At 44.0% G+C, this 27,980-nt stretch overlaps 3 protein-coding genes across 3 annotated transcripts; 1 reads left to right on the top strand and 2 right to left on the bottom strand.

The window, feature by feature from the left end:
* Positions 1 to 7: 7 nt before the first annotated feature.
* nubp2 (nucleotide binding protein 2 (MinD homolog, E. coli)) lies at positions 8 to 5,906 on the bottom strand. Its single transcript, XM_064923808.1, has 7 exons — positions 5,590 to 5,906; positions 4,064 to 4,182; positions 2,659 to 2,860; positions 2,268 to 2,425; positions 1,907 to 2,017; positions 1,617 to 1,686; positions 8 to 367 (listed from the first exon to the last, which is right to left on the bottom strand). Exons 1-7 carry the CDS (start codon positions 5,603 to 5,605, stop codon positions 228 to 230), a joined length of 816 nt encoding a protein of 271 aa, XP_064779880.1. The 5' UTR covers positions 5,606 to 5,906; the 3' UTR covers positions 8 to 227.
* Positions 5,907 to 9,474: 3,568 nt separating this feature from the next.
* On the top strand, positions 9,475 to 23,792 carry LOC135504881 (serine/threonine-protein kinase WNK2-like). The gene is made up of 7 exons (XM_064923805.1): positions 9,475 to 9,541; positions 14,517 to 14,643; positions 15,802 to 15,991; positions 16,346 to 16,533; positions 19,213 to 19,315; positions 19,433 to 19,558; positions 21,087 to 23,792. The coding sequence occupies exons 2-7, from the start codon at positions 14,524 to 14,526 to the stop codon at positions 22,451 to 22,453; spliced, it is 2,094 nt and encodes a 697-aa protein (XP_064779877.1). The 5' UTR covers positions 9,475 to 9,541; positions 14,517 to 14,523; the 3' UTR covers positions 22,454 to 23,792.
* Positions 23,765 to 27,392, bottom strand: LOC135504883 (probable crossover junction endonuclease EME2). The gene is made up of 8 exons (XM_064923806.1): positions 26,644 to 27,392; positions 26,250 to 26,371; positions 26,069 to 26,161; positions 25,859 to 25,983; positions 25,687 to 25,759; positions 25,373 to 25,488; positions 24,782 to 24,971; positions 23,765 to 24,377 (listed from the first exon to the last, which is right to left on the bottom strand). Exons 1-8 carry the CDS (start codon positions 27,116 to 27,118, stop codon positions 24,222 to 24,224), a joined length of 1,350 nt encoding a protein of 449 aa, XP_064779878.1. The 5' UTR covers positions 27,119 to 27,392; the 3' UTR covers positions 23,765 to 24,221.
* Positions 27,393 to 27,980: the final 588 nt, after the last annotated feature.

Genomic DNA, 27,980 nt, shown 5'->3' with positions numbered 1-27,980 from the left:
TCTGCTCTCAATTAAATATCAGCCCACTTTATTACATTTGTGAGTATTACATGTGGGTAGTTTTCTGAAGCTTTTACATACCAGTAGTATGACAAGATAGATGCAATGTAAAAATGTCTTGTGTGGTTGTGTGTGCCTGCATGTGATAATATATCTCAACATGATTTTACAAAGGCTAAATACTACGATACTGTATTGCTATTGAATATGCAATGGGATTTGAATGCTCAGGGATTCTGTATGCTTGTTAGGAGGGTCTGTGCAATGCTGTTGATGGCACTGAAGGTGGCGCTGTCTGGGAATGTCTGGATGAAGTCTTTGCCCTCCTCTATACTGGTCGTGAGCAGAGGGTCCAGGGGCACAGAGCCTGAAATGGGAAACACACACAATGAGGCCTTCGCAACCATTGACAACAATATACAAACACAAGCAGCTAACACACTGGCCTACTTTAGAAAACAAGACACTATGGTGTCTTTTGAGGTCAAAACTTGAAAAGATCAAATGCTGTTAACATTACATGCAAAGGCTGTGTTCACGCAGGCAGCCCAATTCTGATCTTTGGCCAATAATATGGTATTTTGACCAACCGGATCAGATCTTTTGCTAGTAACTGCGAAATATCAGAATTGTCTGCCTGTGTAAACGCAGCCATAATATACTACATACCATACATACTATCTACCCAAGGGCTCTCTAACCCTCTTCCTGGAGAGCTAGCCTCCTGTAGCTTTTCACTCCAACCCCAGCTGTAACCAACCTGATTCAGCTTATCAAGCAGCTAATTATTAGATTCAGGTGTGCTAGATTAGGGTTGGAGCGAAAACGTGCAGGACTGTAGCTCTCCAGGAACAAGGTTGGAGACCCCTGGTAGACCCAGTAGTCCTCACAGTCGACATCAATGGTACACAGTTCTCTCAAAACCTCTCCATCCACAGCAGTACTGCAGTTGGCTGAGAACAGTGCTGTAGCCTTAAATATGGCTTCTCACCGCTCTGGGCTTTAGCTACATTAGCCGCTTCATTACTCACAGATTGGTTTCCACTCTTACAAAGCATATGGTCGTTGAGTGTTAATGGTGAAATGGTCAATAATATACCACTTAGATTGATCCCCATCGCTTTGACTGAAATGTATCAGCTCTAACCCCCAAATTTTACAAGCACTCCACTGCAATGAAGACCAACCATTTTATCAGTGCAGCTCTGCTGTAAAATGCCTGCTAAATGGCGACAAGCAGTTTCAGAGTGCTGGAGTCGGTTGGGTTAGAGTGACATCTAGTGGCTGTTTAATAAAATACCCATCATATCCCTAAAAGCCGATTCGGAGGCTCCGTACTGAGGGTGTGAAGAGACACATTTTTGAACAATGCGGAGGGCTCCGTATAGCTCTGCATTGATATGATTGGACAGTAGGTGCGGGCTGTACATCCTGTATGAACACAAATACACTTCCTTGACAACTTCTTCACATAAGCTCTGCAAAGTGTAAGATGTATGAATGCCCAGACTTCTGCAGAGGCCGCATCGCAGGAAATGCTGTACGGCCAATGCAGACGCCGGAATGACCATAAAATAAAACACACACACACACACAAAAAAAAAAAATTATTTTACCCAAATATACTGATCCTGTCAACTTGGCCAGCTCCTCTCCTCCTCCCTTGGAGAAGATATTACTGCATTCCTGTAAGCAAACATATTATATTAGAATGGTCAGAACTGACATATGCTGAGATTCTAATATGACAAAATAGTGACACTATACATTTTTAAATGACACCGCTTCAGACTGACGATTGTGTCCAGCGAAATAATGCACATGAAGCTAATCTAAAACTAGCTGGAGACCTGTTTGCAACAAGCACAGATGGTGTGTGTGTGTCCATGCATATTGGAGTACTCACAGAGCAGTGTGGACACACAAATCCACTCATGTTCTCTACAATCCCCAGGATGCGCAAGCCTGTCTTCTTACAGAACGTTATCTCTCTCCTGACGTCCCCCGTCGATACTGCCTGCACAGAATAACAGCATATCTAAGTACAATATAATGTAATTAATACAATGGATCAACCAGGGGGGAGTACAAGTGAGCACTTCAGGAGAAGGGTCGATATTTATCAGAACAAAAGGTTTCCTGTTGCCAACATTTAAGACCCACCACAGTGAAAGCTATTTTGTTTCTCTTCTAGAGAGGAGGCTGATCACTGATTAAATGCAGAGCGCAGTAGTTGACACAACTTCCAATCTTTCCTTGTACTGTACCTGCGGTGTAGTGATCAGAATGGCTCCGTCCACTTTGTGCTGCTTCTTCAGGTTTTCCAGGACGGCCAGGTGTTCGTCTGACGTCCCCGGGGGCGTGTCCACCAGGAGCACATCCAGTTCCCCCCATGCCACGTCAGACACAAACTGCCCAATCAGAGCTGGGACGTGACCATACAGCAGTTGGTGGGGGAGAGAGAGAGCCAGAGAACGTGAGAGGATATTGATGAGACACCACAGTCCCACCCAGTAAGCCCCTACACTCTTCATGTTGATCAAGGGGCGGTATACTTCAAGCATCTCAAAGGAAGAGTGCTGATCATGTGATCTAAACTTTTTTTTTGTTACTGTGGAAGCTCCACCTTGGCCTCTAATAGTCCAATGTAGACTGAGCATACCCGTTTCTTTGGACCCCTCCAGACAACTGCTTCGTCTGGGTCCTCCAGCAGGAAGCCTATGGACATGAGCGCCAGGCTCTTCTGGGCATCTGTGTAGACGGGCACCCAGCCCGAGTCACACTGGTGCACCTCTGGCTTGCCCACACTCAGCATGCGGGGGATACTGGGACCACACAAGTCCACATCCAGGATCCCAACCTGATTGATACATACATACATACATAGATAGACAGACGAGACGAGACAGAGATAGGACAGAGACCACACATGTAGGCATGTGTGAACATGCACATAGTTATGTGGGCTCAATATTCTACACAGGTCCAAAATACCAACCTGAGAAAAAGATACTGTGCAGTCTCACACATACATGGTTGGACAGAAAACTAGGAAATGTGTAATCAGTAACCAATACATTTACAAGACAAAAGGTTATTAGTAACAAAATCCACTTTATTACTCAAAATGAATAGCATAATCTGGTATTGGTATTTTATTAGTATCCCCATTAGCTGTTGCGAAAGCAGCAGCCACACTCATTTGGCAATTAAGTAATCGTGAAAATAATTGGCAACATCAAATGGTTTTGTGATGAATAAGCCATCCGAGTTGAATTTGTCTTTCTGCCCATAATTTCATTTAAAGTAGTTTTTTTTCTCCATCATTCTTTATATAATTGATCTTGGCTTCATAATACTGTTTTCTTTTTGTTGAGTTTCTGCAGTAAGTCAGCCAGTCAAATGTGCAGCCAGACAATCCAGCCAACTTGACAACTGTGAGAAGCATTGGAGTAAACATGGGCCAGCATCCCTGTGGAACACTTTCGACACCTTGTAGAGTCCATGTCCTGACAAATAGAGGCTGTTCTGAAAATGGTTAGGGTTCCCACGTGGCCATATTTCCATGTTACTGCGCTTATTTACAGAAAACAGATGGAAGACTACCTGTGCTAATTAGCTATCTGCGTCTCCGAACATGTAACAGTATAACTTTACGTCCGTCCCATCGCCCCGACCTGGGCGCGAACCAGGGACGCTCTGCACACGTCAACAGTTACCCATCGCTCCACAAAAATCACGGCCCTTGCAGAGCAAGGGAAACTACTACTTCAAGGTCTCAAAGCGAGTGACGTCACCGACTGAAATGCTATTAGCGCGCACCACCGCTAACTAGCTAGCCATTTCACATCCGTTACACAAAGAGACATCTTTCCCCAGCACAGTGGCTATGGCTGGGTCCAAATACCCATGTTTTCGATTCAAACAATTTCATCTCTCTCAAAACATCAGCATCTTCTGTCTTTAGCATAACAGAATGGAGCTGTGTTGACCCATCAAAAATGCCCATTTGATACAAAGATCCTGATGACATACACACACACATGAATGTTATGTCTCCCACCTTCTTGCCTGCGTGTCTTAGGGCCAGGGCTAGCTCTGTGGTGAGGGTGCTCTTGCCCACCCCTCCTTTTCCAGACAGGATCAACACCACATGTTGGACCTGGGCCAAGTTCCCACCTTCTGTGGAGAAACAAGTTAGTGAAATATATGGCCATGAATGTGTAACAGTATACCTTTAGACCGTCCCCTCACCCATACGCGAACCAGGGACCCTCTGCACACATCAACAACAGTCACCCACAAAGCATCGTTACCCATCGCTCCACAAAAGCCGCGGCCCTTGCAGAGCAAGGGGAACCACTACTTCAAGGTCTCAGAGCAAGTGACGCCACCGGTTGAAACGCTATTCAGCGCACCACCGCTAACTAGCTAGTCGTTTCACATCCGTTACAAATGCATGAACAAATACACAGAGAGGGTATGTTCAAGTCCTATTACTGTGAAAGCAGCATTTACTAATTATATCCATTAAATCTCATTACTGTGTGTTCACTGACACTGAAAGATTCTAAGGACCCAGTCACGTTTTATCACGCAGGTTGAAGTTTATTGTCATGAGTCTTGTCCTGGAGGCAGAACTGAGCGATGTCCCCTTTCGGAATGTGAATATTTGCATGAGCTCGGCAAGTATGCATGTCTCTCGTGCATATATTTTTATATTTTGAGCATGCTTCGGGTGATAGAAATCTGAACGCACTACGAGCGCTTTGACAAGTTTGTAAGTATACTTTCATGTGGATATATTGTATCACATTCCTACCGAAAAAAAGTACCAACCAGTAAAGTACATTAAAATATAATTTTATTCAACATTCTGGCTTGTAGAGGTCGTGGCTTTTCTGATTCAAATGCCTTTTCTGATTCAAATGCCTATTTCTGCCCAACGAATAATTCAATACAATTCAACATCAGGTTTCCAGGCAAAGCCGGCTGCAAAGTCAAAAATGTGTTAATTAGTTTATTAAAAAAATTGTTTTCTTGTCTTAATTCAATGTTAATCCTAACAGTGTCATTAGGGTTCAATTTAAAAGCTGATGTTTAGACTTAGTGGCTGTGCCAGCTAGTGATCACTCTGCATAGCTGCCTCCAGAACAAAGATTCTTGACGAAAAACGCTAACCTGCTGTCCATACACATTTTAACCAGTCAAGTGAACGTATTGCTTTGCCAGATAACGAATTGCACCATTAGCCTAGCAAAAATTCGATTTGAAGGTAACTAGCTAGCTAACAGTAGCTACTGAACTTCAAGTCGAGTTTTGGCTAAGCACTGCCACTAGCCTTGCACATGACAGCTTCTCGAGCACATTAACCCACTTATGTATAAATATTACGGTATCTAGCTAGTTATCGAACAGATTAGAGCTAGTTGTTAGCTAATTACCTAGATAGAAGCTAACGTTAGCAATGTGAAAACAACGTGACAGTTTCTCGTTCTGACAAACTCATAATATAAAGATGTCTTATTTTCAAAGAAGGAAGCTATATACACATGCATATTAACTGGCAGCGTAATATGGTTTTCATACCATTGTTTTCTTCCATATTTGCTTTATATATCACTTTTTTGTTGTTGGAGTGTTCCGTATACTTCCGCACTTCGTCACATGAGCACCAAATATCCAATGGAACGAATGGGATTGCGTGTTGCGCTCGCCTCCAGAAATAAGCAAACAATCAGTTGCCTTTACGTCTAATCTGTTATGTGCGCAAGCGATCCGTTTTGAAGTTCAGGGCTCTGAACTAAACTCCTGGATCGAAGATACCTTTTCTTCAATATATGCTAGAGTTAGCTAGCGTCTATGAATAGGCTAGTCCTTGATCATGACTCTCAGTTCTATTACATTATGCAGTGCATTCGGAAAGTATTCAGACCCCTCCCCTTGTTCCACATTTTTTTTACATTACAGCCTTATTCTAAAATTGATTAAATAAAATATTTTCCTTATCAATATACCCATAATGTTAAAGCAATAAACAGGTTTTTAGATTTTTTTGCTAATAAAAACCCCTAGATACATTATTTACATAAGTATTCAGACCCTTTGCTATGAGACTCGAAATTGAGTTCAGGTGCTTCTTGTTTCCATTGATTATCCTTGAAATGTTTTTACAACTTGATTAGAGTCCACCTGTGGTAAATTCAACTGATTGGACATGATTTGGAAAGGCACACACCTGTCTGTATAAGGTCCCAGAATTGACAGTACAAGTCAGAGCAAAAACTAAGCCATGAGGTCGAAAGAATTATCCGTTGTGCTCCGAGACTAGATTGTATCGAGGCACAAATCTGGGGAAGGGCACTGAATCATGTCTGCAGCAATGAAGGTCCCCAATAACACAGTGGCCTCCATCAATCTTCAATGGAAGACGTTTGGAACCACCAAGACTCTTCCTAGAGCTGGACATCCGGTCAAACCTAGCAGTGTCCTGGTCAGGGAGGTGACCAAGAACCCGATGGTCACTCTGACAGAGTTCCAGAGTTCCTCTGTGGAGATAGGAGAACCTTCCAGAAGGACAACCATTTTTGCAGCACTCCACCAATCAGCTCTTTATGATAGAGTGGCCAGACGGAAGCCACTCCTCATTAAAATGCACATGACAGCCCACTTGGTGTTTGCCAAAAGGCACCTAAAGGACTCTGACTATGAGAAACAAGATTTTCTGGTCTGATGAAACCAATATTGACCACGTCTGGAGAACCACGTCTGGAGAAATGGTGGTGGCAGCATCATGAAGTGGGGATATTTTTTCAGAGGCAGGGACTGGGAGACTTGTCGAGGGAAAGATGAACGGAGCAAAGTACAGAGACATCCTTGATGAAAACCTGCATCTGAGCACTCAGGACCCAGACTAGGGAAAGGTTTACTTTCCAACGGGACGACGATCCTAAGCACACAGCCAAGACAATGCAGGAGTGGCTTCGGGACAAGTCTCTGAATGTTCTTGAGTGGTCCTGACTTGAACCCGATCGAACATCGCTGGAGAGACCTTAAAATAGCTGTGCAGCGACGCTCCCTATCCAACCTGACAGAGCTGGAAAGGATCTACCGAGAAGAATAGGAGGAACTCCCCAAATACAGGTTTGCCAAGCTTGTAACATCACACCCAGACTTGAGGCCGTCATCACTGCCAAAGGTGCTTCAACAAAGTCCTGAGTAAAGGGTCTGAATACTGATGTAAATGTGATATTTCCGGGGTATTGTGTGTAGATTGATGAGGGGAAAAAATGTAATCAATTTTATGAGGCTATAATGTAACAAAATGTTGAAAAAGTCTAGGTCTGAATACTTTCCAAATGCACTATACAGTTGAAGTCGGAAGTTTATACATACACCTTACCTTACATTTAAACTGAGTTTTTCACATTTCCTGACATTTAATCCTAGTAACAATTCCCTGTCTTGGGTCAGTTAGGATCACCACTTTATTTTAAGAATGTGAAATGTCAGAATAATTAGTTGAGAGAAATTATTCATTTCAGCATTTATTTCTTTCATCACATTCCCAGTGGGTCAGAAGTTAACATACACTCAATTTGCATTTTGTAGCATTGCCTTTAAATTGTTTAACTTGGGTCAAATGTTTTGAGTAGCTTTCCACAAGCTTCCCACAATAAGTTTCGTGAATTTTGGCCCATTGCTCCTGACAGAGCTGGTGTAACTGGGTCAGGTTTGTAGGCCTCCTTGCTTGCACACACTTTTTCAGTTCTGCCCAAAAATTGTCAATTGGATTGAGATCAGGGCTTTGTGATGGCCACTCCAAAACCTTGACTTTGATGAACCAGACTTGTGTAGGTCTACACTTTTTTTTTCTGAGGTACTGAGTTTGAAGGTAGGTATTGAAATACATCCACAGGTACACCTCCAATTAACTCAAATGATGTCAATTAGCCTATCAGAAGCTTCTAAAGCCATGACATCATTTTCTGGAATTGACCAAGCTGTTTAAAGGCACAGTCAACTTAGTGTATATAAACTTCTGTGTGTTAAATAATCTGTCTGTTAACAATTGTTGGAAAAATGACTTGTCATGCACAAAGTAGATGTCCTAACCGACTTGGCAAAACTATAGTTTGTTAACAAGAAATTGGTGGAGTGGAGTGGTTGAAACACTTAGGTTGGAGTCATTAAAACTTGTTCATGTAAACTTCTGGCTTCAACTGTATATAGGAGTCATTGGAAGAAGGCATGATTTTGGAAGCATAAGGACCTTCTCTTTCATATATGTCATGCCCTGACCTTAGAGAGCCTTTTTATGTCTCTATTTTGGTTTGGTCAGGGTGTGATTTGGGTGGGCATTCTATGTTCTGATTTCTATGTTTTGTGTTTCTATGTTTTGCCCGGGTATGGTTCTCAATCAGGGACAGCTGTCTATCGTTCTCTCTGATTGGGAATCATACTTAGGCAGCCTTTTCCAACCTGTGTTTTGTGGGTAGTTATTTTCTGTTTTGTGTCTGCACTAAGCAGAACTGTTTTGTTCCACTTTGTTATTTTGTTTCAGTGTTCAGTTTGAATAAATTATCATGAACACGTGCTGCGCTTTGGTCCTCTTCTTCAGACGAGCGTTACAATGTCAGTGAGAAATAATATATTTTCTTTAAGTTTAAATTGATACACATCTTTTTATAGGGTTAGGGTTCCCACACAGCCATATCTTTATGTTACAACGCTTGTTAACGGAAAACAATAGGCGACCACCTGTGCTAATTAGCCATCTAGCATGCTCCGAACACCTGTGTGTAAGCGTAACACAGGAAATGTTTCAGTTTTTTGCCGTTGGGTGCACAGGGTGTCTGAGCATAGCATGGAAACTACTTGATGCTGTTAAGGAAGCTTTGAAGCCACATACTACAAGTGAAGTCATGCAGCCTTGGCCTCTATTGAATTTCGCAATTATGATTTCTGTACCTACCCTAGAACCCTTTCCCCCACTCACATGTGAATTTTAATAACTTGCATTTTCTCTAAAACAAATGTTTAAATATCGCTTATGCTTTGGCCCTTGACGTTCAGGAATTCCACCTTTCTCATTTTGGCTATAAAGGTAATTAATTTCCCTTGCATATTTCCTGATGTTCATAAACTTAAATATATTTTTGTAATAGTATCAAATTCTGACAATATTATCAAATGAATATTTATTGTTTGTTCCGAATTCTCATGCTTTATGTAACCAGGGCAATGAGAACATGCATCAATAAGTAAAGCCTGTTAATACTGACACAAATGACACCTACATAAAGCCACAATACAATTTCTACCAGAATTTTATATCTACCCTATTTAGATAGGGAAATTAGCATATACTCCTCCCTTTTAGCACACTTATCCAATCAGTGCTAGGTGTGGGCGTGTATGGGTATTGTTGATGTCTGGCATGCAGGGAACTAGGTCATAGAGCAAGTTGCACCTGTCACACTCAGGAGTCTGGTATAGAAGACCTAACATGCAAGATAGTTCATAAGAAGACAACTATAAGGTAGGAACCTTTTCCTAGTTTAATGAAAGTAGGGGGGCAGGTAGCCTAGCGGTTAAGAGCATTGGACAAGGCACTTAACAATAATTGCTCTGGATAAGTCTGTCTGCTAAATGACTGAAATTTAAATGGCTATTGTGTTATATATTTGACAGTCCTTAGATATCAGTTAAGTATAGCCAGCCTATGTCTTTTATGTGAATAAAAAATGTGAACTTTATTAACAGTGTACAATGACAAATTTCACTTTTGGTTCAACTAACTGTATTACTATGTAATGAATAGATAGGACATCATTAGGGACTTATGGGTTGGAAAACCGATATTTACTTAAATTCAGGGGGAAACTACTTACATATAAATGTTTACTAAATAACCCATTGCATCTTGGACAAGGAAGTAAGCTAAGAGCAATTCAAACTTGGCTCTGAATAAAAATGTATTAAGAAAATAAACAAACTATGTGTTTGGTGCTCGTGCATAAAAAAAGAAATGGGTTGAGCTTGTATCCAGATAATATTACATTAGATTTTGATTGACGTGGCGCTATGGATGCAGCCTGAGTTACTCAGATGACGGCGATAGAGTATATAGGCTAAGCACTGTTTAAGTGAGGCACATCAGACTCTCTTATCTAAACCATTGGCAATTATCTGGTGCACCTGTTTGGACAGCAGTCTACCCAGCTGCTACCTGTTTTCTGTGGAAACATTAGGCCTAAGCAAGGCGTGCCATCAGCTACAGATTCCATGTCAGCTCAACTCCGCTGACCATACATTATTTGACCCCCAAATCAAATCCTTAGCATAGGGACATAAGTGGGCCTCCATCCCCATCCCATTCCCCCAACCCCACCCAGGGGTTGAATAATTTATGATCACATCACTCGATGCAGTCAGTGGGTCAAAAAAACATTATCACTGTTGATCTCGTAAACCGGCTCACAGACTGCAGACTCGCTGCCAAAGTGGCACACTAGAAGGCAGGTCTGATTTTTAAAGGTCAAACTTACATGTGGAAACAGTCCATATGGATCAACAGTACTTCAACCTCAGACAAGGGAGAATGGAATATAGGTTAGCAACTCCAGAGTTCAGTTTGTGTGTTGTTCTGTGGAGCCTATATTTTTCAAGCAGGTTAGGGGTCAGTTCTATTTAAATTCAGGAAGCTAACTGAAATTCCATTTCAAATCAGTTAAATTCTTATTTCAGACATTCTAAACTTCCCATAGTTAAATCAACGTTGACTTCACTGTAAAAACGGACTTTTGCACAAATCAGCTGTTTTGACCACTTCCCCAACAAGTTAAACAAAAACTTAGAGCACATGAAATCTTTACCTATTTTTTTTCTACTATTCAAATCTGGAATCGGATTAGAGAAATATAATTCCAATCCAGAGGTTACTTCAACCAACAAACACTGTTTTATTCCCTCAGACATCATAACACATCATGCACATGCGATAGAACAGCAGAGTATGTACTACAATGTTTTTGTTTTATTATGTTGCTGGATGCTCATTTCCTTTTTCTATGTATTTTTTTTTACCCCCCCTTTTCTCCCCAATTTCGTGATTACTATCTTGTCTCATCGCTGCAACTCCCCAATGGGCTCGGGAGAGGCGAAGGCCGAGTCATGCGTCCTCCGAAACATGAACTGCCAAACCACGCTTCTTAACACCAACTCGCTTAACCCGGAAGCCAGCCGCACCAATGTGTCGGGGGAAACACCGTTCAACTGACGACCATCGTCAGCCTGCAGGCGCCCGGGCCGCCACAAGGAGTCGCTAGAGCGCAATGAGACAATTAAAGCCCCCCTCCCCTAACCCGGACAACGCTGGGCCAATTGTGCGCTGCCCTATGGGACTCCCGGTCACGGCTGGTAATGACACAGCCTGGATCGAACCACAAGTTGTAGTGACGCTGCAACACTGCGATGCAGTGCCTTAGACTGCTGCGCCACTCTGGAGGCCATCATCTCTTCCTTTTTAAAGAACAAAATGATAACAATAACAAATGCGCCTGGGGCGACCAGTAGCGCTGTTTCACCGGTCGCGGATCTCAACTGGGGAAGCACATAAGACTGATTATAATCTGGGTAGTTTGGGTCATGGATGCTGAATGGCTTAAACAGTATTTAACAATATATATAAGTATGACAAAAACTCTTACCATTGTTGGTAACCAGTTAATAATAGCAGTAACGCACCTTGGGAGCTTGTGGTATACTCTGCTTTGCGTCAGGGCATAAGAACAGCCCTTAGGCGTGGTATATTTAAGCAATAAGGCCCAAGGGTTGTGGTATATGGCCAATATACCACGGCTAAGTGCTGTTCTTAGGCAGGACGCAAAGCAGAGTTATTGTAAGAGGTGTGTAACGGGCTGCAGGGAAGTCAGGCGCAGGAGAGCAGAAATGGGTAACAACCGGAGCAGTTTAATGCGGCAAAACAAACTACACCCAGAACAACAAAATACGGGTTGAAATAACCCATCGCAAACCAGTCTGAAGTGCACATACACTTTACAACAAACAATTCCACACACAGACATGGGGGGAACAGAGGGTTATATGCACGTCAAGTAATGAGGGAATGTAAACCAGGTGTGCGGGAAAACAAGACAAAACAAATGGAAAATGAAAGGTGGATTGGCGATGGCTAGAAGACCGGTGACTTCGACCGCTGAACGCCGCCCGAACAAGGAGAGAAACTGACTTCGGCGGAAGTTGTGACAGTTATAATTAAGCAATAAGCGTGGGGGGGGGGTGTATATGGCCAATATACCACGGCTAAGTGCTGTTCTTTGGCAGGATGTGAAACTGAGTTATAATTAAGCAATAAGGCACGAGAAGGTGTGGTATATGGTCATTTTACCACAGCTAAAGGCTGTTCTTACGCACAACGCAACGTGGAGTGCCTGAATACAGCCCCTAGTCATGGTATATTTGTAATGATCGACGCTGGTAGACGAGAAACAAGTACAGGGAGTGAACATTTTAATTAGCAACGGACATGGAACAGGACAAAACAGCGTCTGGACATGAACACATAACGACACTAATGCTGACACATGGAACAAACTGAGGAGCAGACAGAAATAGGAAAGGCAATCAACAAAGTGAAGGAGTCCAGGTGAGTCCAGTGATTGCTGATGCCCATAATGATGGTGACAGGTGTGCGTAATGAAGAGCAGCATGGCACCCACGAGCTCCAGAGAGGGAGAGCGGGAACAGGCGTGACAATATTGGCCATACACCACAATCCCCGAGGTGCCTTATTGTTATTATAAACTGGTTATCAATGTAATTATAGTATTTTTGGGGGGTCATATCCATGGTATATGGTTTGATATACCACGGCTTTCAGCCAATCAGCATTCAGGGCTTGAACCACGTGGTTTATAATGACCATTAGCCTGCCATTTAGCCTACTTATCAACACCAGTAATTATTACTGCTGCAGTGTAGTGCTACAACTACTAGGCCTACTTCTACTACTGGCCTACAGTCACTATTGCAACAGTCACTATTTCCACCACTACTGCAGCAGTGCTGTAAAGTACTTAAGTAAAGTACTATTTATAGTTTGGACTACTTTTACTTCACTACATTCCCAAAGATAATAATGTACTTTTTACTGCATACAATTTCCCTGACACCCTAAATAATGAATTGCATTTTGAATGCTTAAAAGGACAGGAAAATGGTCCAATTCATGCACTTATCAAGAGAACATCCCTGGTCATCTCTACTGCCTTGGATCTGGCGGACTCACTAAACGCACGTGATTCATTGGTAAATGATGTCGGAGTGTTGTAATGTGGCCCTGGCTATCTGTAAAAAAAACTTTTGAAATATAAGTATATTTAAAACCAAATAATTTTAGACTTACTCAAGTAGTATTTTACTGGGTGATTTTCACCTTGAGTCATTTTCTATCAGGGTAGGTTTATACGACTAAAGTGGTATAGTGAAATAAGTGGTATGTATGTATAGGGTACTTTTTCCACCTCTACTGCAGTCACTAATTCTGCTGTTACTTTCCCACCACACTAGCCTCCAACAACTTCGACAAAAAATACTTTTGGACAGCTGAAGCAAGTCACACAATTTTTCTTGAAAAATTACCCTTTTCTAGTTTGTTTAATTCCTGAATTGAAATGGTATTGACCCCAAACCTTTATTTCAGTGCTGTCTCAAGGACTGGTTTTGGGCTCCCGAGTGGCGCAGCGGTCTAAGGCACTGCATCTCAGTGCAAGAGGAATCACTATAGTACTTGGTTCGAATCCAGGCTGTATCACATCTGGCCGTGATTGGGAGTCCCATAGGGCGGCGCACAATTGGTCCAGCGTCGTCTAGGTTTGGCCGGAGTAGGCCGTCATTGTAAATAAGAATTTGTGCTTAACTGACTTGCCTAGTTAAATAAAACTAGTTGCCATCTTGTATTGCCGATAGAGGGTAAGGGGGTAGGGGTGAAAGAGGATACAATCAACCTAGTTTGTGAGATAGTTGAAATGAGCACTTGCTCAGTATTTGAAAAACAATCTTGTCATTTCTTATGCCAAATGACATCCCTATTTGGAACATGTACACCAAAATAAACCAATAAAATCACTGTTGTTTCCAAATGTAATATATTTTATTAGATGCTACATCAATGCCAATGATATTTCAACTTCCCCACTACATGTGACTGAGTATTTTAACTGATCATATCGTTCCCACCAGCAGGGCATATAAATGATTCAAGTTCAAATAGCTTTGTCAAGTTGAACGTGTGTGGTGTGATCTTCTAAACATATTTAGCCTAGTTTCAAGTAGGGCAATGGGATGCACATGTCTGCCAACATAAGTTCACCATGCTGAAATTGTGGGATATAGGTTATACAATTAAATTACTAAGGTTTTATGACAATCCTTTGTATTGTGTATTATTTATGTGATATTTCATAGATTCTTTTTCCTTCCTGTCCCTTTAGAGCGGCCATGCTACGGAGAAGCAGGAACATCCGAGCTCCGCACTACGTGTGGAGTGACATCCGACGAGACATTGACGCCGTGGTACTGGTGAATGACAGAGAAGAGTGGGGCAACGAACACACACAGGTGAGAACCGGGAGAAGGGGGACGGATGGAAGTGGGGGAGAGAGAGTAGTTTATCTTTACCATTGTAAATACAACCTATATTTATGTTTATTTATTTTCCCTTTGGTACTTTAACTATTTGCACATCGTTACAACACTGTACATAGACATAATATGACATTTGAAATGTCTTTATTCTTCTGGACATTTTGTAGGTGTAATGTTTACTGCTCATTTTTGATTGTTTATTTCACTTTTTTTTATTATCTATTTCACTTGCTTTGGCAATGTAAACATATGTTTCCCATGCCAATAAAGCCCTTATATTGAATTGAGAGGAAGTGGGGTAGTGAGAAAGATTGAGTGGGGGAGTGATAGAGATGGGGAGTGATAGAGATGGGGAGAGAGAGAGAGAGACAGAGGGAGGAGTGGGGGATGGAGAAAAGAGGAGTGCAGTGGTGAGATGTAAAAGGAGGGAGGAGTGGCGCGAGGACTACAGGTGGTTCGAAATAATAAATAGAAAGGGTGGAGTGATGAAAGGTAAGAGTGTGGAAGTGTGTGTTTGGGGCAGACCCAGAGAGGAGTTTGGGTAGAGGGGGGGGTGATAAGAGTTGAAAGAGCAATGGGAGAATGCTGAGACAGAGAGAACACGAGGCCACGGCATGATCGAAAATATGACCTGGCTAGAGCCGGTAGTTTTCCATGGTGGGTTCAACTGTCTCAAAATGGCTGTCTCTACTGAATGGGGACTCCTAAGGCATGGATGGTCTGTATTTTTGGCACAGGTCTATTTTTAAATGTTGGCATACCCTGCTTGTGCTCCAATGGGAATGCAAGGGCCTCTCTTTAGGGAAAGGGTCAACCTATAGAAGCTTTAAAGAACCTGAACAAGCTCGGTGCTTTAGTTGAGGCAACCGACTGAGGAGAGGTTGCAGTGCACAGTATTTACAGACTTTTTTAAGCTAGTTTTTGGGTTTGTCTTCATTTAAGCCAAGCTAGTCGGTTTTTGTTTTGTATTTTGTATTTTCTCTTTCTTTCTGAAAGCACTCCGGTTCTCACAAATTAGTCTTCTCAAGTGTGGTTCAGTCTACCTGTTCTCTCAGTTAAAACTAGGGACATTCTCAAATGTCCAACTCCTTCGCCTTCACCATCTCTGTCTATCCCATGTGCGTCAATCAGATCAGCGACTCGGACTCAGAAGTGGATTACCTGGCCGTCACCCCGGAGGTGACAGACGTTGTGCCCGACACGGTGCCTGTGACAGGGGAGTCCTACTGTCACTGTAACGCCCAGGAGGAAACAAGCCCTGGGGCTCTGCTGCAGGGCTTCCAGCCCCTCACTGACTGCCTGTGTGGAGAGGAGGACCAGGGTGTGTAGTGGGAAGGGTCAGAACAGGGTTGGGGAACTATGGATCTGTGTATGTCTTTCAACTTAGTCTGGTCTGTGTTTACTGTATAGGTGAATTAATAATTGTCTCCTCTTTGTACTGTCAAGCAATGTCAGTTTCTGTGTTTTGACTCCGACTGGATGTGGGCTGACAATACTGTGTGCGCAGTATGTGCGTGCATGCACTTGTATGTCCACGTTTTGAATGGATTTGGAGCTATTATGTATATGAGCATAAACCGTATTGCTTAAACAGTGTACCTGGGAAATGTAGCAGGTGTTATCAATGGATGGGTCATGAATTAGTGTGGATAACCATCATATTGTCTCTCTGCAGGTTTCGACTGGGTGTGGGACGAGGGCGTCAAGTCCAATGCAGCGCTCCTGAGCTGTGACAACCGCAAGGTGAGCTTCCACTCTGAGTACAGCTGTGGCACAGCCGCCATCCGCGGCACCAAGGAGCTGACAGATGGACAGCACTTCTGGGAGATCAAGATGACGTCACCCGTCTATGGCACAGACATGGTACGTACGCAAAAAACCATCCAGGCATCCAATTACCCTAAGTGGGTTAACCTTAACCCTTACATGTTTACAGATACTGTAGGCCCATAGTATAGGTGCAGTGTAGACAGGGGTCGATTTGTTAAAAGTTAACAAGTGTCGTGGAAATTCAACGAAAGTCTGTAGGACTGTTGAACCTGTAGAGACTTTTTAACTAAACTTAAGGCGACACGTTATTGTACTCCCAATGGCGTTTTCATTGATATCCCAAATGATTCTAAACCGAAAATTCAACCACTCCCCGAGACTCAGTCAGAAACTGGCTCTATTTCCCAGTTTATCCCGTCTCAGATGAGACTTATTATGGACAGAGTTCTCCATCTACAGTGGACTGATAGACAGTGCCAGCCTAGTTATAATACACGTTGATGCCAGAAAGTTTCCCTCTTCCCTTCTGAATTGGCCGATGTGTTTTATAAATTTGCCGCATTGCCTGCTAATCTTAAAATAAGAGGCATTTAATAAGTGTGAAGCAGAAAGTGAATATCCGACAGAAATTGGTAATACATATATAGAGTAACATTGCTAGTGTAGACTAAAAGGAAAACAATGCCTTCCGATATGGAGAAAGTTACCATGTTTGTTTTTAAACCTTACAATAGGGGTAAAAGCAGAACATTGTTTGAGAGTGATCCGTGTGTATTAGCAGTAGTGAATGAGGGCTGTCAGTGGGGCATTCCCATGGTACTGTTACTTGCCCTCACTGCTGTACCCAGGGAGGAGGAAGCTAGGGGGATCCTGGGGCATTTGTTATGTAAAAGCAGTTAGTTGGTCAATTCTGAGCATCCCTGGGAGGCTTAGGCCTATGACCGGGGTGGAATTAAACTAAAATCACAAGTTATCGGCGGATGCGATGGATTGCGACGCAGCCCATTAAAAACCCCCAGATATCTCCAGTTTAAACTGACGTATTTTGATGGGGATTTTCTTTTATTAGGCCAACTAGATTTCTGCAGGGGCACGGACATCGACTTTAGGGGGTTAAAACAGTTGCAGAGTTTAATGGCGGTGATAGGAGCAAACTGAGGATGGATCAGCATTGTAGATATTCCACAATACTAATCTAATTGACAGAGTAAAAAGAAGGAAGCCTTACAGAATTTTGTCTTGAATACAAAGTGTTATGTTTGGGGCCACTCTTCATACCACTCTTCATATTTTTAAGCTTGGTGGTGGCTGCATCATGTTATGGTTCTGCTTGTCATCGGCAAGGACTAGGGAGAATTTTTTTAAGTGAAAATAAATGGAAAAGAGCTAAGCACAGGCTAACTCCTAGAGGAGAACCTGGTTCAGTCTGCTTTCCAATAGACACGGGGAGGCCAAATATAGACTGGAGTTGCTTACCAAGATGACATTGAATGTTCCCAAGTGGCCTAGTTACAGTTTTGACTTAAAATCGGCGTTAAGATCTATGGCAAGACTTGAAAATGGCTGTCTAGCAATGATCAACAACTAACTTGTCAGAGCCTGAACATTATTCTTTAAAAAAATGTGTAAATATTGTACAATCCACATGTGCAAATCTCTTACTTACCCAAGAAATATCCACAGCTGTAATCACTACCAAAGGTGATTTTTGTTAGAATTTTTCTTGCACTTTGACAAAGCAGACATTTGTTTTTGTAGATTGTTGACAGAAAATTACAATTAAATCTCTGATTCAGAGCGGTTGGGTTGAATGCAGTCAGTTGTGCAACTGACTAGGTATCCCCTTTCCCTATTTTAATCCCACTTTGTAATTTAGTTTCCTGAAATTCATGACATCTTTAAGGTAGGCTATTTCATGATACAGAATTAAATAGGGGGGACATAAAGTTGACTATTTTCACAAATGTTATTCCCCTAATAAATATGTTATAATATTGTCATTTATTATCAAGTATCAATCAACTATCAAGTATCAATTTAGTTAAACATGTTATTTTTCAGAAAGGGATTAGCTCTATTGATAGCGAGAGTCACAGACATTACTCCCCAAGCAGTGTTCTTCTTTTTTCTTTGCTCCTCGACATTAGAAAAACGTAGCTCAGCCTCTGAATATTACAGAGACGACCCAAAGATATCCCCATGTGCATCAGAAGCATATCTTCCTTGTGAAAGCTTGATTCTAGCCTAGGGCACTCTAGCCTAGGGCACTCTAGCCTAGGGCACTCTAGCCTAGGGCACTTACGCGTCATTATAGATCTCTGTGTATAATCAGGATACATCTTTCCCCTTTAAAATCTTAAGCTAACAAGCGGCATTTCTTTCACAAGGTGTGTAATTCGAGCAAGGCAAGGCAAGGCAAAGCAAGGCAAGGCCAACCAGGCAGACAAACAAGGCCAGCCAACCAGGCAGACAAACAAGGCAAGGCCAACCAGGCAGACAAACAAGGCCAGCCAACCAGGCAGACAAACAAGGCCAGCCAACCAGGCAGACAAACAAGGCCAGCCAACCAGGCAGACAAACAAGGCCAGCCAGCCAGGCAGACAAACAAGGCCAGCCAGCCAGGCAGACAAACAAGGCCAGCCAACCAGGCAGACAAACAAGGCCAGCCAACCAGGCAGACAAACAAGGTCAGCCAACCAGGCAGACAAACAAGGCCAGCCAGCCAGCATTTAACATTGTTACCTACTATTGTATGTTTTGTCTTCTATGTAGATGGTGGGCATCGGGACCGCTGAGGTCAACCTGGACAAGTTCCAACACAGTTTTTGCAGTATGCTGGGGATGGACGAGGACAGCTGGGGACTGTCATACACAGGTGAGGAAGTGACACATAAATGTTATGAATAGGCGTTTTATACATAGTATGGATGTGACGTTTTATACATAGTAATTCACTAATTTGCCTCCGGTTTTTATTCATTTCCCATTCAAGGTATGCTTCAGCACAAAGGGGACAAGGTGAATTTCTCATCCCGTTTTGGCCAAGGCTCCATCATAGGGCTGCACTTTGACACGTGGCATGGAACCCTTACCTTCTATAAGAACCGCCGCTGTATAGGTGAGTGACACCTTGATTCAAACTATACTGAACAAAAATATAAACACAATATGTAAAGGGTTCGCCCCATGTTTCATGATTTTAAAATAAAAGATTCCTGAAATTTTCCATACGCACAAATTTGTTTACATCCCAGTTAGTGAGCATTTCTCTCCATCTACTAGACAGGTGTGGCATATCAAGAAGCTGACTAAACAGCATGATCATTACACAGGTGCATCTTGTGCTGTGGAGAATAAAAGGCCACTCTAAAATGTGCAGTTTTGTCACACGACACATTGCCACAGATGTCTCAAGTTGCGGGAGCGAGCAATTGGACTGCTGACTGCAGGAATTTTGACCAGAGCTGTTGCCAGAGAATTGAATGTTAATTTCTCTCCTCGTTTTAGAGAAATTGGTAGTACGTCCAACCGGCCTCACAACCGCAGACCACATGTAAACACATGCCAGCTTAGGACCTCCACATCCGGCTTCTTCACCTGCGGGATGGTCTGAGACCAGCCACCCAGACAGCTGCTGAAACTGTGGGTTTGCACAACCAAAGAATTTCTACACAAACTGTCAGAAACCGTCTCAGGGAAGCTCATCTGGGTGCTTGTCGTCCTTGACCTGACCTTGACCTGACCTTGACCTGACCGGCAGTTCGGCGTCTTAACCTACTTCTTCAGTAGGAAAATGCTCACCTTCGATGGTCACGTGCACTCTGAAGTGTGCTCTTCACAGATGAACCCCGGTTTCAACTCTACCGGGCAGATGGCAGATGACGTCGTGTGGGCGAGCGGATTTCTGCCGTCAAAGTTGTGAACAGAGTGCCCCATGGTGGCGGTGGGGTTATGGTATGGGCAGGCATAAGCTATGGACAATGAACACAACCTCATTTTACCGAGGGCAATTTGAATGCACAGAGATACCGTGACAAGATCCTGAGGCCCATTGTCGTGCCATTCTTCCGCCACCATCACCTCAAGGTTCAGGATCTGTACACAATTCCTGGAAGCTGAAAATGGCCTGCATACTCACCAGACATGTCACCCATTGAGCATGTTTGGGATGCTCTGGATCTTCGTGTACAATAGCGTGTTCCAGTTCCCGCAAACATCCAGCAACTTCGCACAGCCATTGAAGAGGAGTGGGACAACATTCCACCAGCCACAATCAACAGCCTGATCAACTCTATGCGAAGGAAATGTGTCGCGCTGCATGAGGCAAATGGTGGTCACACCATATGCTGACTGGTTTTCTGATTCACGCACCTACCATATATATATATATATATATATATATATATATATAATATAAAACCAACAGATGCCTTTATGTATCCCCAATCATGTGAAATCCATAGATTAAGGCCTAATGAATTTATTTCAATTGACTGATTTCCTTTTATGAACAGCATATTTTTGTTCACTTAAGATTGTTCAGATGGCTGACATCCTACCTCAACTGTAAGGGTAACATTTGCTCTAGATTTACATGAGACCATGTGCCTAATGTCTCGGTCTCTTCCCTTCTTCCTGTTCCTCAGGTGTGGCCGCCACCAGGCTGCAGAATAAGAAGTTCTACCCTGTGGTGTGCTCCACTGCAGCCAAGAGCAGTATGAAGGTGATCCGGTCCTGCTACACGCCCACCTCCCTGCAGTACCTCTCTTGCTCTCGCTTGCGCCAGCAGCGGCCCGACTGCCCTGACATCCTGAACGTGCTGCCCCTGCCCCCGGGCCTGCGCCATCTCCTCCACAACCAGCTTGGCTGGGTGTTCACCCTCAGTAACGGCACCCCCGAGCAGTCTGAAGACTTGATGGAGGACTTGAATGAAGACTTCTTTGATGACTTTGCAGTGGAGTTGCCTGATGACTTGCCTGAGGAGCCTAGTCCATGCCCAAGCCCCTGTCTCAGCCAGGTGCCCACCCTAAGTGCCTGCTCCTTCCCTAGCCCTGTACCCAATCATGCCAATGCCCCTGCCTCCTCTCGTCCAGTTCCCAGCCCTGCCTCTCCCTGTGCCCCTGCCTCCTCTCGTCCAGTTCCCAGCCCTGCCTCTCCCTGTGCCCCTGCCTCCTCTCGTCCAGTTCCCAGCCCTGCCTCTCCCTGTGCCCCTGCCTCTCCCTGTGCCCCTGCCTCCTCTCGTCCAGTTCCCAGCCCTGCCTCTCCCTGTGCCCCTGCCTCTCCCTGTGCTCCTGCCTCCTCTCGTCCAGTTCCCAGCCCTGCCTCTCCCTGTGCCCCTGCCTCCTCTCGTCCAGTTCCCAGCCCTGCCTCTCCCTGTGCCCCTGCCTCCTCTCGTCCAGTTCCCAGCCCTGCCTCTCCCTGTGCTCCTGCCTCTCCCTGTGCCCCTGCCTCCTCTTGTCCAGTTCCCAGCCCTGCATCTCCCTGTGCCCCTGCCTCCTCTCATCCAGTTCCCAGCCATGCCTCTCCCTGTGCCCCTGCCTCCTCTCGTCCAGTTCCCAGCCCTGCCTCTCCATGTGCTCCTGCCTCCTCTCGTCCAGTTCCCAGCCCTGCCTCTCCCTGTGCCCCTGCCTCCTCTCGTCCAGTTCCCAGCCCTGCCTCTCCATGTGCTCCTGCCTCCTCTCGTCCAGTTCCCAGCCCTGCCTCTCCCTGTGCCCCTGCCTCCTCTCGTCCAGTTCCCAGCCCTGCCTCTCCCTGTGCCCCTGCCTCTCCCTGTGCCCCTGCCTCCTCTCATCCAGTTCCCAGCCCTGCCTCTCCCTGTGCCCCTGCCTCTCCCTGTGCCCCTGCCTCCTCTCGTCCAGTTCCCAGCCCTGCCTCTCCCTGTGCCCCTGCCTCTCCCTGTGCCCCTGCCTCCTCTCGTCCAGTTCCCAGCCCTGCCTCTCCCTGTGCACCTGCCTCTCCCTGTGCCCCTGCCTGCCCACCCTTCCAGGGAGCAACTCTGACAGTGAGGACATGACTTTTCTTTTCAAATATCCACTCAGAAATGTTAGATAAAGTTGGCACTTTATCTATTCTGAACCTTTCTATAAATGCCACTACCATCTACTGGTGGAAAAGTCCACAAGAGTGAAAGAGTTTTATCTTAGCTCAGATTTCTAAGCACTTTAAGACTTTCTGAGTGGAATGCTCGCTCACCCTCGAGACTGTCCTTCCAAACTTTCCCCAGTTTGCCTGGCTGTAGGGAAGGGGAAGACAGCCACCCCAATATCCACCACCCCGTTCAAGTCAGATGACTTAGTTCTAAATCTGTTATCCACTGTATGTACACTCCCTATACTGAATGATTGGATCCCTTGATAAAGATGAGCAAAAAAGACACTATAAAATATAATACAAATACTGTGCTATATTGTATGCTACATTTGTTTTATTTTTTACAATATTATTTTATACTAATACTTTTGCTCAGAGAAAGAGATTATATTTAACAAGTAATAAAAAAAAATCTCTAATAGATAGCGGTCAAAATGATTGGATCCCGTTTTCCATGCTGAATCTTTCCAAGATCCTTGATATCCTTCGTCTGCGCTTATGGACTGCTCTCTTCAACTCAAACCACAGGTTTTCAATGAGGTTCAATTCCGGAGACTGAGACGGCCATTGAAAAATGCGCGCTTGGGGTTATTGTCTTGCCGGAAGATCCACTTTCAGCCTCCTGGCAGAGGGAACCAGTTTTTTGGGGGGGGCTAAAATGTCCTGGTACTTGGTAAAGTTCATGATGCTGTTGACCTTAACAAGGACTCCAGGACCAGTGGATGCAAAATAGCTCCATAACAAAGATCCACCACCATATTTTACAGTAGGGATGAGGTATTTTCTGCATATGCATTGTTCTTTTGAAAGTCAAACCCACCGCTGTTATGTGTGGCCAAAGACTTCTATTTTTGTGTCAGGTGACCATTATAGCACTGGTTTCAATCCAAGTGCCAATGCCATTTAGCTGAATCCAGGAGGGGCTATGGTCAGATGACATGAAAATAGGTATTTGGCCACACACACACCAATGGTGGTTTTGGCCTTTGAAAGAACAATGCTGACATACAATTAACATTATCTAAATGTTTTATACTGCGCATTGGTGGCCATGTTCTTGTGTTCTCTAATAGCGCTTTGCTCTCCATGTTTTTCTGATATTTTGCAGTTTCTGACTCATGCTTTACTTATAGTAGCTTATAGTCACCATGTGATGTGTCCTGCAGTAAGATATGTTTATTTTCTTGCCAATTTGTTTAACCTTTCATGCTGAACGCAAATGAATTGTAAAAAAAAAACATGTAAAACAAACATTGTGTTACAAGCATTTAATCATAATTTACTTTTTCATATACAAACCTACTGCCATCCTCTCTTAAATATACAAAGTGCTACAGTACTATACTTCACTCATTTTGATAATCACCCCATGTGCAACCAAGGCCATATCTAACTTATGTAAACTTAAAAGTTCTGCATGTATTTAAGTGTTTAGAAAAGTTGTACACCCAAACTGACCCCAGGCCTGAGGCACTTAGGTACACCCGAGCGAATTGAGTGCCTAAGGTTAAAGATGGAGTTCCACAGGGTTTGGTCCTTAGGCCATTATTGTTCTGATATGCTCCATCCAGCCCATCAAAGCACAAAAGATATTACTAATACTGCTGATGCATAGACCTACACAACATGCCAAAGGGACAATTAGGAATTCATTAGGTATCAATTAGTTACAGTGACGCCAGAATGGTCAACTAGTCCAGGACCAGCTGGGGGTTTTGAGCTGTGAGGTAACGGTAGACTCTGGCTGAGATTTCAGGTCCGATGCGTCTCTCCTTCCCTCCAGTCTTCACTAGTAGGCCTGCCAGCAGCCCCCTCTTCTCTTCCTCAGACTCTAAGCTACTGTAGGCCTGAAGGTGAAACATTAAACAAGTCAACTATCCACATTCAAGACAGACCTGTGTCAAATATAGATTGACATACAGTATAAAAGTATGTATTTAATTTATGCAGTTTGTTGATATCATGTCAGTGATGTGACCATGTCATACGCCAAACAAATTTCAACCTGACCCCAAAGAAAACCCATAACTTCTGGTCATCTACTGTACCAAACTCCTATAGTTTTTTTGCCCTTATATGCAATGAAAGTCAACCCATTATATAAGAGCCATATAAATGATTGCTAAACATATAGCCTGCAGGTATAGGCCATTGTGGTACATTTATAATGAATTGTAGGACTTACATTGGTCATAAATGCTTATGTTATGTCAATGATCCTGACTAAACAGACACGTAGAACGATTGCTACCTGCAGTAGTATCTGCGGTGAGGGGTAGGCTGTGGTCAAAGTGGAGGCCACTGCAGGGCTGACCCTGTTGAGCTGTGTGATCTGCCTGCTCCACACCTCGCCCAGCCCAGCTCCATCCCGCTCCACACGCACCCCACTGGCCCATGAGCCATCCACACAGAACGGCAACTCGCACCTCTCCGTCAGCAGTCTGCAGTGGCGTGGAAAGGCGTGACCACAGTTTAAAGATTGTGCTCTACAGCAATGGACTGCTCACCAAGCCTCGTCAACCCTGGACAGCTACGGGGTTTGCTGGATTACGTTTCAGCCTAGCTCAAGCACACATTAGAATCGAAATCATGAAGTCGATCGGTATCTCAGGTTTGGTACTGCTGGGCAGGAGCAAAAGCCTGCTTGCTTTGTAGTTTCCCCACTGTATCCAGCACAAAAGTTAGTTACCAGACTTAATGTTTAATCACAGTAAAGAAAGTAAGCTAGCGATGCTCAAAGCCTGTCCTCATGGCATGGCAGTAAATGAATTCCAACTGATAAGATTCCTAAGTTGAATAATTCTTAATGATGTGGAATATGAAGAGTTCACTGGGTTCATACTTGTAGGGCCGTTTGGACAGGGCCTTGGTGACGGCACATACATGGTCTGTGACATCCTGCCAGCTGTCCAGGAAGACCACAGTAACGTTCCGGTACAGTTGCAGGAAAACCAATACCTGAGGACAGATGAAGACAAGTTAGGTGAAAACCATCGAGCTCCATGACACGATGGGTAGGAACCGTTCGAGGAGACAAGTACAAAAAGCAGCTTGAAAAATGGTTCATTTCTGCACGACACTGGAAACGGAAAAACCAGCCGCTACAAATGCATGTGTTGAAGTGAGATTGTATAGTATATCAGAAAGAGACCTTACCTCCTCAATGTCCAGATCCTCCATTCCCAACTGAGATCTTTGGCTCAACTCGGGTACATCCCATGTCCCAGTCCTGGTGACAGACCAACATATACATCCAGTCTCTTCTCATACAGGGTGTCTCAAGGACCAAGGTTTAGAGACACATTCTTAAAACAGATCTCATACGAACCAGCTATTTGCGTTGGATCCCATCACTAAAACAGTGACCGCCATCTTGGCATCTCGGTTGAGGCACTCGGACAAAAGCTTGAAGAACGACTCCACTGCCGATTCCTCCCCGTTGCCATGCAGTGTCTGGGTGAACAGAAAATGTGAACGTTCGCTTTGCACACACTGGTGGAGACACCAGGGAATTTGTTGAGGTTTAAAAGTCACTCACCTGTTTGACTGACACCACCATGCCCATGAAGTCAGTCAGACCCAACACCAGCAGAACCTGCTCCTCCTCCAGTGGTCCACTGCTGTCTTTCTCCTGACAACACCAAGACATTATCTAGTCAACCTGAGGGGCCGAGACAGCGTTGTGGTGCTCGTATTGTCTGTGTGTGATGGTATGTTACCGGCGGAAGATCTCTGGTCCAAGTGATGCTGTGAGGGAGCTGCTGTGTCTCAATGCTGCTCCTCCACTCAACTGCAGACAGAGTTCCCAGCAACACATCCGATCCATCATCCTGCAGTAGAGCTGGGGAATGGAAACACACATTTAAAAATGTCCACCATCCTTTAGTTGTGTCGGTGGTCCTCTGATGTCACATCTTATTTACAGTGTGCCTTTGACACGGAGGAGGCTGGTGGGATAAGCTATAGGAGGACATGCTCATTGCAATAGCTGAAATTCTATAAATGGATCGGTATCAAACATATGGAAACCACGTTTATAGCGACGCCCACCAGCCTCCTCTGCTTCAACGCCATCTGAACCCCATCCACCTACATTCACAAAGGACCAATTACCTGGATCAATACAGACAGTCAGGCACTTCAAACAGTTCTCAGGTCTGAGGCTCTTTTGATGCTCTGCAGCTTCTTTTCTCCTTTGTTGATCTTCTCGCCTCTCCTCCTTCTCTTCGGCCCTCACCCTCTTGAGTTTCTCTCTGGCCTCCTTCCTCTCCTCAACTCTCTGTCTGTCTGCCTCTATCTCCTCTTTGGTTCGGCGTTTTCTCCCCGGACTTGCGGTACCGGATCTAGCGGGTCGTGGAGCCACCAATGTGTCACTTGGTTCGGTTTTGGCTGTTGACTTGCAATCTGTGTTGTGGTCTTTGTTGTCCTGTTCGAGACTGTCAGTAGGACTATTGGCCGTCGCTGTTTCATTGTTATCGTCACCGTGATCGGTAAATGCAATGCATTTGATTGAAGGTTTAGTTTCAGCATCGCTTTCGCCCTCAGATTCAGATATCTCCCATGTTTTGGCTCTTTTCAATACGGACATATTTCTATCCAAGACAAAATAATGGAATGCCTTTTCATAACAGAATGCAATATTACACAAACCAAATCTAAGACAGTAGAAGAAACCTAGCAATAACGTAATACACCAGCCTTAGTTTGAACTTCACTGTTTTCAAACTGGTTATATTTATAATGCGGGTTGCAGCTTCTGGCAACAACGTATCACCTTCTGGACGGAGTGATACGAGGTACAAACATCAAATCGTTCTCCGTGCACAATTTCGTAGTCCGCCATAATATCCCAAATCATGGTGACCAACTTACTGTCAGGAGGCTGGTGGGCGGAGCTACAGGAGGACGGGCTCATTGTAATGGCTAGAATAGAAGAATGGAATGGTTGGACTCAAACATTTGTTTTCCATATGTTTGATGTATTTGATACCATTTATTTATTCCATCCTAACCATTACAATGAAGCGGTCCTCCTATAGCTCCACCAACCAGCCTCCTCTGCTGTCAGTATTTAACATTCTATTTCTAATGGTTAATCCTACAGCTATACTGCACGTGCCGTGTGTGTAGGTGTGCGTGTGCAAGACACAAACCATCATTGGATTAGAATTCTTTAACTGGAACAGCAGATGGTGGACAGGCTGGCAGAGACACGTCAGCTGTCATGATCCTTGTCTTAGCTTGTACAGAACAGTACACTTGAGGCATGTTGTTCATAGACCAACTGTCTCTCACAGGTATTTCCTGATTGGATTGTATGAATGATGGCTCAAAACCACATCTCTCTCACACACACACACACACTGTATAAATAGCATTATAAACTGGGTAGTTCGAGCCCTGAATGCTGATTGGCTGAAAGTCATGGTCTATCAGACCGTCTACCACAG

This window comes from Oncorhynchus masou, chromosome 18, assembly GCF_036934945.1.
Source record: "Oncorhynchus masou masou isolate Uvic2021 chromosome 18, UVic_Omas_1.1, whole genome shotgun sequence".
Classification (NCBI taxonomy): Eukaryota; Metazoa; Chordata; class Actinopteri; order Salmoniformes; family Salmonidae; genus Oncorhynchus; species Oncorhynchus masou.
The sequence above is the reverse complement of the archived record's forward strand: the minus strand, read 5'-3'. Positions and strand labels throughout refer to the sequence as shown.

What these genes read in the sequence shown, in the direction of transcription:
- nubp2 (XM_064923808.1), bottom strand. An exon ending in TAAGACACGCAGGCAAGAAG is followed by an intron (nt 2,861 to 4,063) that starts GTGGGAGACATA and finishes TGTATCAATCAG; the next exon opens with GTTGGGATCCTGGATGTGGA. An exon ending in TTCTGATCACTACACCGCAG is followed by an intron (nt 2,018 to 2,267) that starts GTACAGTACAAG and finishes TATTCTGTGCAG; the next exon opens with GCAGTATCGACGGGGGACGT.
- LOC135504881 (XM_064923805.1), top strand. Translation starts at nt 14,524, where the DNA reads ATGCTACGGAGAAGCAGGAACATCCGAGCTCCGCACTACGTGTGGAGT. An exon ending in GGGGCAACGAACACACACAG is followed by an intron (nt 14,644 to 15,801) that starts GTGAGAACCGGG and finishes TGCGTCAATCAG; the next exon opens with ATCAGCGACTCGGACTCAGA. An exon ending in CCGTCTATGGCACAGACATG is followed by an intron (nt 16,534 to 19,212) that starts GTACGTACGCAA and finishes TCTTCTATGTAG; the next exon opens with ATGGTGGGCATCGGGACCGC.
- LOC135504883 (XM_064923806.1), bottom strand. Translation starts at nt 27,118, where the DNA reads ATGTCCGTATTGAAAAGAGCCAAAACATGGGAGATATCTGAATCTGAG. An exon ending in GGACCAGAGATCTTCCGCCG is followed by an intron (nt 26,162 to 26,249) that starts GTAACATACCAT and finishes TGGTGTTGTCAG; the next exon opens with GAGAAAGACAGCAGTGGACC. An exon ending in TGGTGGTGTCAGTCAAACAG is followed by an intron (nt 25,984 to 26,068) that starts GTGAGTGACTTT and finishes CTGTTCACCCAG; the next exon opens with ACACTGCATGGCAACGGGGA.